Source organism: Micropterus dolomieu, linkage group LG05 (assembly GCF_021292245.1).
Source record: "Micropterus dolomieu isolate WLL.071019.BEF.003 ecotype Adirondacks linkage group LG05, ASM2129224v1, whole genome shotgun sequence".
NCBI lineage: Eukaryota > Metazoa > Chordata > Actinopteri > Centrarchiformes > Centrarchidae > Micropterus > Micropterus dolomieu.
This window is the reverse complement of record NC_060154.1, coordinates 26,517,026-26,526,712: the sequence shown is the minus strand read 5'-3', so window position 1 is coordinate 26,526,712 and position 9,687 is coordinate 26,517,026. Positions and strand designations below refer to the sequence as shown.

At 37.9% G+C, this 9,687-nt stretch overlaps 1 protein-coding gene across 1 annotated transcript in view; it reads right to left on the bottom strand.

Moving 5' to 3' along the window:
- Positions 1 to 329: 329 nt before the first annotated feature.
- The window catches only part of oca2 (oculocutaneous albinism II), a 41,958-nt gene continuing 32,600 nt past the window's right edge, over positions 330 to 9,687 (bottom strand). Inside the window, exon 20 of the mRNA XM_046050024.1 lies at positions 330 to 1,362. Coding sequence (XP_045905980.1) covers positions 1,275 to 1,362 — 88 coding nt within the window. The 3' untranslated portion in view covers positions 330 to 1,274. The remainder of the gene's footprint in view (positions 1,363 to 9,687) is intronic.

The following is a 9,687-nucleotide window of genomic DNA, read 5'->3' as shown; positions in this document are numbered from 1 at the left end:
CTGAACATGCAGTGCACAATGGATTTTTAGAGATTTAGTTAACAAAAACAGCTGCCTACTGCAGCCGAAAATGACGCAATGAGAGCCATGAGAGTGATCCAAAACAGTAAGGTTGCAGCCGGACAGCTAAATAATGAGCCGACGATCAGTTGTCATTGCATTTGATACATTATTATAAATGTACCAACCACTTTAAATGTACTTATTCGCATGTGAGCATTGAACTAAGGCTTGAAAAGATGTGAACCTATCCTTTAAGAAGTGCTACCTTATTAGAAAGTGGTAACAAATATTCATAATGTCAACAAACTCAAACTGAGTCAAATGAAAAGCAGAAACATCACAACCTTTATTGTTCATGTTGTCTGAGTGCTCTGAAAGTCTGAACCATTCAGGATAAATCATGTTCAGGTTGTCGGGCTGTACAATAAATACAGGTGATGGTTTCACACGATTAAATACGGTTAACTGAACTAAATCACTGACTTTACATGAGATCATTGTGTACACAGTACAATAGATCGTATACATTGTTTAGATAACACTAGTCAATATTTGTTTTATTTCATCATTCAGCTATTCTCCAATTTTATCGCTGCTGTATTTGTTTTTCAGATTCATTCACAAGGCATTGAGATTTGGGCTGCTGACAAAAATATTAGACATAACCGTTATAAAATCCCTTTCAGTGGGTATTGTGGTTCCTTTAAAATATCATAACATAAGTTTGGTAACTGTGGGTGAAATGTTTGAACAACAAATTGATCAGTGTCCTAAAGGTTTCTAAAATCAAATCAGTGTAAAATATTGCTACAAAAGTGAGTTGTTGCTTTTTGTAAACAAACCACATATTTCCAAAAGAATGAACAGTCTGACATCAGGGGCCATAGCTGGAATCACCTACACCAGTTGTACCCATTGAGGCAGTAGCACCATGTACAGCATTATGGAGTGGGACCATTTTTCTTCCAGTAAAGACACATTTCCTTCCCTTGGATTGACTCTTTGCTGAGGACAAAAGGTTCAAGTTTTTGACAAAGTTGGTAAAACTCAACAGTTTGACCAGATTCATATTTTTGGTCAAAGCTCCTGTAATTCTGGTCGCTGCTGGTCTGCACTTTTAGTCAAAGACATTTTCCAAAATATGGCTGCTGTGCTTCATACAGTGCCTGTAATCTAATCAGTAAATCAGGTTACACACACACACACACACACACACACACACACACACACACACACACACAGTCTCTTTGGCTCTGTGCAGCAGTTGTAGACTACATGTTCCATCCTAGTCCGATGTGGGTGGCCAGCAGGTAGCACATGCCGATCATACACGTCATTATCATCATGGGAAATCCTAACCTGTAAGAAACAAGAGAACGACAGATTGATGTCATGAGTTAACATTTTATTCTTACTGGGGGGGAAAATTTACACAATTAATAAGGTAAGTACTGTATGTACAGTGCAGTCAACATATCCAATCAAACAGAGAGCATCTGAAGTATAACCGGAAAACCTACATTGGTGCAAATAATGAATAAAGTTGATTTGGAGTCATACAGAGGTTCGTGGTCCTTTACAGTTCAATACTCCATTTATTGACAAGATACCTCTAGCTGAGCTTAATGTTAACACGCTAAAGGTTACATGGCAAACATTAGCCTGCTGACATCACAGACTACAACTGGGCTGAACCTGATAAAGTATCTGAGTCTGCACAAATAAGTTTTCATACAAAAACTAAAATGGTCAATGCAGAGTAGTCTATCTTTCATTAATTCCATTATTTTATTTTACTGCAAAGCATTGCTGTACCTACTGACTGTCTCATGCCATAATGTACAGTAAAACTGTCAGAAAAATCATCAAACCTCTCAACAGACAACAAAAATGGGTGACTGCAGACACTTTTGGCTACATCAGACAAATAGAGCAGACTGCCTGAAACAACTTGTTCAAAATGTTTTATAAAGCGGTGGGTACTTAACAATGTCACTTGACATCACAGCTTCCCTCTATAACAATTTTATGTCCCTCCTCATAAGAGTCCAGTTAAATGTCACTGAGGACACGAAAAAGGTTACATAAACAGGCATACTGTCCAGGCAAACACAATCAGTGTACGATTAAGACTGTGGTATATGTGGATGTTTCCTGTCATTGTCTAATTTCTTACATTGGAAAACTTCTTAAACACACTCCAGAATAAACAGGTGGAACAGCACTCAGTTTTGCATCAGTTAGCTGTCTCTATGCAGCTGACCTGACATTTACAAACAGGCGTCTTTATGTCTTTTTCACAAGCAAATTTTCTGGTGTGAGGTCAAGAGTCAAGAAGCGAATTACAGTGAGTGGGAAATAAATGGTCATTTTAGAGAACTCATGTCTTTACATGCTACACCTCAAAGAGTGTGATTTCAAATGTTTCATGAAACTTTTGCAATAACATCTTTTATATGTTTCATCTTATGCTACTGTCTGCTTTTCTTTATTGAACTAATTATCCAACGAAGGTTAAAATCAAGGGCAACTGGACTTGGTTGAAGATACTGGAAGACGTTTCGTCCCTCATCCAAAGGACTTCTTCAGTTCTGACTGACTGGCAGGGAAACTCAGCTATTTAACCTCAGTGGGGTCGTTGGCCCGGGTCATCGATACCGCTGGTTCGTTAGTCCAGTTGGATCGTTGGATAACTATGACCTGGATGACTGAGAATCTTCATAGACATATTGAACTAATTGTTTTTCTTTGTGTTAGGCATATTTTCAACTTCGGCACAGACTGTCAAATTCCTTATATGTGAAAACTTTCTTTGCCAGTAAAATGGATTCTTATTCCTATGTGTGACACTGAGCCCCATGGGGTGACTCTCTTTACACTGTAAAGCCCGCTGCACAGGAAGTTCAGAGCTGCATGCCCTACTGGAGCTAGTACAAATTTAGTGTCTTGCTCAAGGACACCTCAGCCTGCAGGTTAAGGTTTGTCCCCCTGCTGACTGTCGGCTGCTCCAAGAGACGCCCAGTGACGTGTTAAAATGGGTTTCATATTATTTGCCGAATGAAATCACATCATGCTTGACGAAACAATCTTAAAAAGTCACAAATGCACATAAACAACTGACTAGTCTGAAAGTTGGGTACCTGTGACAAGCAATTGTTATACCGCCTGGCAGTTGTAAAGGCCATCCCTGTTCTCATTGCAATGACTAAAATGTAGTTGACAACAGAAATGCCATAAAAGTAACAGTGACCATGTCAACGTGTATTAAGTAGTATTATATATTATTTAAAAGGTGTCCTTAGATGACTGCAGAACTGCAGATGGTTTGTCATTTGGATGTCTACCATGTCCTATATGGACACATGGCTGCTCTGAGGGCCAGAGATCTGTTTGCCACCAGTCTCTGACACAGATCATTTTTAGATGACAGAAAGAGGAAATACATGTATATTTATGTCAAAGCAGCAAAGTAAATAAAACTACACTACCCCAATTAAAAAGATTAAGGGAACCCGTGGTGAATTTTTTAATAAACTAGAAAACAACTTACAATTTCTTATTGCACTGTAAATACATTGCCCATACTATATGTCACTAGCAAGCCCTATTGCTGCACTTGTTAGTTTGAACACTAGAGGAGCTGGCATTTTGAACAAATACTTGACCTACAATGATGGACTGCTAATCGATAAACATTTACCTCATGTAATTAAACATGACGGAATTATAAAGACAGAAGACAGCAAGTAAATGCTCGTATTCTTCTGTAAATGGCCCACAATCAAGAAAGTTTGGCCGCACCTGGTTTACATCGTTGTTTATTAACTAACCCTCCTATTGAGATTAATGACAACGTGATAACAGTGAGTTATTTCTAATTCACAGCCAATTATTATGATGATGAAGCACAATAACAATAGGGTGACTGGCTCTTTGTTTGGCCCTGGCCAGCATCAAACAACTTTATTTTCTGTTTGGTCTAAATGCAGTTTAACCAGCAGGCATGCTTTTATTTTTTGAGCGTAAAACACCCATTATGCTGATGTGTGTTTCATTGCAATAGCTACTGTAGCGCACACTCAGGTCAGACAGGGTGTCGCAGACTATTATGGGAAATGGCAAGGTTAACTGTGCAAGCTTGATTTTTCGAGAGATGCAAAAGGTTACATGTCTCTTTGCTGTGTGTATTTTCTTTTTACCTGGGAAGGAATCCATATCAGAGGATCTTAAGGCCTGAGCAGTAGAAAAGAGTGCAAATATAAAGAGTGGAAATATAAAATATCTATCACAAAAATTCACAAAATCCCAAATATACACAATACCAAAATAGTTGCATAAAGATATGTATGAGAAGCAGCATATACTGTAGCTATGTATAATATCAAATATCTTGTACGGGAAAGTCTTTGGTTCACTTAGCACAGATGTTCCATGTTTGATGGGCAGCGAGTCATAGGTAACCATGACTTTCTTTTTTTAGTTTTTAACTTTCCCATACAAACTAGGCTTTTGTGGAAATATGTACATTACATTAAGTATGTAAAACATAGTTAAGTTGGAGATGTAAAATATTTGCCCATGAGGTGGTTTAAGCTCGATTAACTGATGTATTTTTACTACTGAAAATTTGACTTTTTGGAACACAAAAGATATACACAATACCAAAATAGTTGCATAAAGATATGTATGAGAAGCATCATATCTGTGCTAAGTGAACTAAAGCCTATACACTTACCTGTACAAGATATTTGATATTATACATAGCTACAGTATATGATGTATTTTTACTACTGAAAATTTGAATTTTGGAAAACAAATGATAGATAGATAAAACTTTTGTTTTTGCCCCCATTCATCATGAGCTGAACTTAAAGATCTAAGACTTTCTCTATGTACACAAAAGGCCCATTTCTCTCAAATATTGTTCACAAATCTGTGTTGCATTTATACTTTTTGTTCAGTCTATATACTGTATGTCCAACATGAAATGCACTTCTTGCTAAAAACGTACTTGATTCTTAATTGAGGGTAAGTAGCAGCCACAAGAAAATTATAACATATAGGTTTTTGGTCTTTATGGTACCATGTGGATGTATTCAATAAAGGTAGACAGTTTGTGGTGTATTTCATGGTGTTTATATACACCATGTTAGATGCAAATTGTTCTATAAACAAAAGCAGCACCAAAATGTGGGTACGAAGTTTCACATACTAAGTGTCCGAGTCACTGAAATTAAATGGGATAAAATGTTGAACTTTGATTTAAAATCTCCATTTAGGATGTATTAAATGTGTTCCTTACTAAAGTATTTTTGAAAGCTGGAAAAAAGTTAAATGTTTGAATGATTTCATATCTCTCAGAAAGAAGATTTGGGACTTACTGCGATGCCCTAGTTAACAAGTAATCACTGTTATGCTTTGTTATGCTGCAAAATTATAAATAAGCCAGATAAGAACTGTCTAATCATACATCAATACCAGAACTGGAAAACAACAACAAATAACAAAAGCGTTTAGTAAAACCTTTTCCACACACACAAAAGAAGACAAAACGGATTATCAGTAAGGGCTAGAATGAGAAACTTTGCATGTGCATTTTGTGTTTCCTTTTCAAAGAGTTGGAAAGAACATAGTAGCTGATGGCCTATTGTATCGGTTCTCTCTTATATAAGGTCTTCTGAACCAGAAGCTATTTCAAAGCCCTATTTTAAGACAACCTTATACTGTATCGAGTGTTCTGCACTGAGGAAGCTGAGAAAAGCAAGTTGAGATGACCTGAAAGTGTGTGCACATCTGATAATTGTGTGTCAATGTAATCTTTTTTTGCAACATCTATTTCTTCATTTAGATGAATACAAATATGCAGTTTCCATTTAATATGCATGTGGAGATGTCAGATTTGTACTTGAACTAAGGATTAATGAGGCTAGTCAAGCACTTAAGCTCATTAATAATGATTTCAATCCAGCATGGTGGTGCATTTAAATTGAAACTTTTTGAGTAGCCAGTTGAACCAAGTTACAAAGGGCAAGGCGATTATCATTTTCTTTACACATCAAAGGTTTAATATGAGGTGAATAATAAGGAAAACCTCAGAGAAAAATGTTCAACAAAATTAATAGGGAAAGGTAGGTATGTCAGTCAGCTAAACAGAGATTTGAACCTGACCTTTCACTCCCTGTAACTTTAGAGGTCACAAAACCTCCTCCAGGACAAACTCCTGTTAACACTTGGTAACAACTGTCAATTTACCATTTGCAATTAACTCCATATTTCTACATTTGCAGTAATTCTAGATGTAATTTGAAATAACTACTTTTTTAAATAGATTAACAATGATCTTAATGATTGATTTGAACCTCTGTCCAAAGGTCTCTCCTGCTCATCCTCTACATGCTCCCCCTGGGTAATCTCATTTTTCACCATGTTCTCCAAAGTTCACTAAAATGACAATTGTCACTTTTGTTTCCAGCTGACTCGTTTTAAAGCGAGTATGCTGTAAAAGGGTCTTAAATATGTACTTGGTGGCTACACAGCTGCATAAAATTGTGCCAAAACACTGAGGCCCAGGCAAAGAGTCAGGATCCTCAGCAGTTGATGACCCATGTAGAAGACGTGGAAATAAGTAACTGCATTGTTGTTGTATCGCAGCGTAGAGTTAGTTAGATCTATAAGTATGATAAGGAAAAATGTAACATCAGACTCTGACTTCATTCATTCAACAAAACCCTGTGTCGTTGTTCATCTTACATAGTTTGACAGATAGACAGAGGTTGGATTTATGCTTTATTGTATTTTCAAACAGTATTTTTTACTTTTAACGTTACAAAGAAAAAAGCTTTAAAGGTGAAAACTAATCGACGTGTTTTGCAAATGTAACGCTACCTCGGATGACAGGTTGCTGGAGTGTAGAGTTTACTGAATCCAATAGAGCAGGACAGAGCGGCTATCGTTAGCATACACTTTGATAGTATCCAGGCCCATTACTTTTGCTTTGAAACACACCTACTGTATTCCAACTGTGAGCAAACTTAGCTGTTTTATTGAATTTCACAGAATGGAAAGGCTGACTGGGAATAAAACGGCTCTACACTGTGGTGGTTTCTTTAAGACAGCGTACAACACACAGCCACATCAATAACAGGCTACCTTTTTGGTAAATGGTGCTACTAGAACAGAAAACTTCAGACCACTACTGTAAAACACCCTACTCACGCTCAAGGCTAAAGAATCAATGCTATAAAACACTCCAGAGCTGGATAGTAATGTGGGATTCAGCGTTGCAGATAGAGGGTCAGTGGTGTGTATATCGCTCTAAAGTAGGAGAAAACAGTTCACTCCATATTGTGTTGCTGTGCTCCCTGTGCTGTGTTTATAACTAATGCTAACTCTGTTGGGTAGAATGGAGGAGACAGAGCTCTGTACGCTTGTGTTAGCTTTATCGACATACCCTTAATTGCCTATCAAACTAGCAGGTCTTACAGTGCTGTCACAGTTGAAACAGGCTCATGCAACCCACCAGTATCATATTTATTGGTGTTTAAATTATACTCTAATATATAAAATATGTAAAAATGGGAAAGCCTTTAAATAGCACATTAACATGAGACCACTGTGATTTTTATCTTTGCGGAATGAATGTCCTTTTAAGATGGATGGAGTGAGGAATTTCCAAACTGTTATCATAATCAGACAAGGTGCGGTCACCTCTGCACGAGTGAATCTCTTTCTGCTAAGCAATACCCATTTCCCCGTTACAGGCACAGCATGAGGGGACGGAGGGCAGATGAAAAGGTTGCCACAATGCCACAATAGAAAGGAACAAGGTTCACCTTGTCCAAAAATTCCCATCATACCTTGTGATCTCACCCATGGATTTAATTGCATATGATGGGGGCTCTTTGAAAGAACCGATGTGATCTCAAAGACTTTCTTTAGATAAACCAGAGGGACGTGCTCGTCTGACTGTAGAGGCTGTATGAGTCACAGGACGTCACTACTCCCAATGACAACGCTTGACCTCTTCAATAAGCAGTAGTGCTTGTAAAATGTTAATGCTGTAGGGTGGTGCAGAAAATATTCCTGCACCTCCAAAAAATATATAGGATGTTTGCTCTCATCTTTTTTCCCTAATTACAGTGCATGTTAGATTTTTGCAAATGAAGGTAGCCCACCTGCAGTCTCTAGTGACCATTGTTCCCAGCACAGGTCTCCTTTGCAGATGCAGAGAGCTGTATGAATGGGAATATTAATTCTATCACAGGTGCGACAAAGAGAGGCAGCACAAGGAGTGGACTAAACTGAATAATGGTACTCTCTTTCTAAGGCTGTTTGTTACTCAGTCTGGTGGTCAACACACAGTGAAAGGCGGACCAGGAGCTCTACCATAGTAAAAACCCCAAACTGAAAAGTGGTTCAGTGTTGCAATTAAATGTTTCATCGTAAAGCCTTTGGTGATTTGCTTTACGGTTGCTTTAGTACTTCAAAGCTGAGAGCAGACATCCTGACAACACCAGAGTGTAGAAAAATTACCTTAACTAACAAGCGTGTGTTCGTTGTTTCTAAACCTTTTTGGCCTCTAACCCCTTAGCAACATCACCTTGTTATATTTCTGATGTCTATGAGTTCTTTGAATTTCCACCAAAGAGACAATTCAGTCCCTTAAAAGTTATAGTTTCAACTGTTCGAGGCCCAAAGAAGTAAAACTCCAATATTAAACATTACAGAAAAGTCCAAAAAAAAAAGAAAAATCAGTCTGTATTCTGTATCTGAATTTTTATGACCCCTTGTGACCCTTTTCAGAATCAGAATCAGAATCAGCTTTATTGCCAGGTTTGTTTACACATACGAGGAATTTGACTCAGGATTGTACATTGCTCATATTGTGCTTACTCGTACAAAAATACCATAACACAATTATAAAATAATAATAAAATCAGACACAAACTACAGTATAGACAACACTAATATACACACTATGAACAAAACAATATAGACATATTGACAAATAGTGCAGTGATCAGAGTGCAAAGGATGCAAGAGTAAACTATTATTCTCATTATGTACATGTTGAAGATGGATATGATATACAGGTACACATATACCTACATGCATACATGTACACAGTGTGATGGAGCATAGTGCAAAGGATGCTGGAAAAAATAAATAAGACCTATGACCTTATGACCTGAGGTAGGTGTATCGGTATACAGTATATACAATATGACATAGTATGAACAGCACTGAAATAGAGAATGGTGAATAAATAAATAATAAGTGGAAACCAGTAAACAGGTGGCTGATTAGAGGCAGAGTTACTGGGTTATTGCACAGGAATGTTCCTGACACTGTGAGTCAGAAATCTGCTGTTCATCAGTGTGATGGCTTGTGGGAAGAAACTGCTTCTGTGTCTGTTGGTTTTGGCATACACTGCTCTGTAGTGCCTACCAGAGGGGAGGAGCTGGAACAGGTTGTGTCCGGGGTGAGATGGATTTGCAGTGATGTTTCCTGCCCGTTTCCTGACTCTGGAAATGTATAAGTCCTGAATGGAGGGCAGGTTGGCACCGATTATTTTTTCTGCAGTCCTGACTGTACGTTGTAGTCTGTCCTTGTCCTTTTTGGTGGCAGATCCAAACCAGACAGTGATGGAGGTGCAGAGGACAGACTGGATGATGGCTGTGTAGA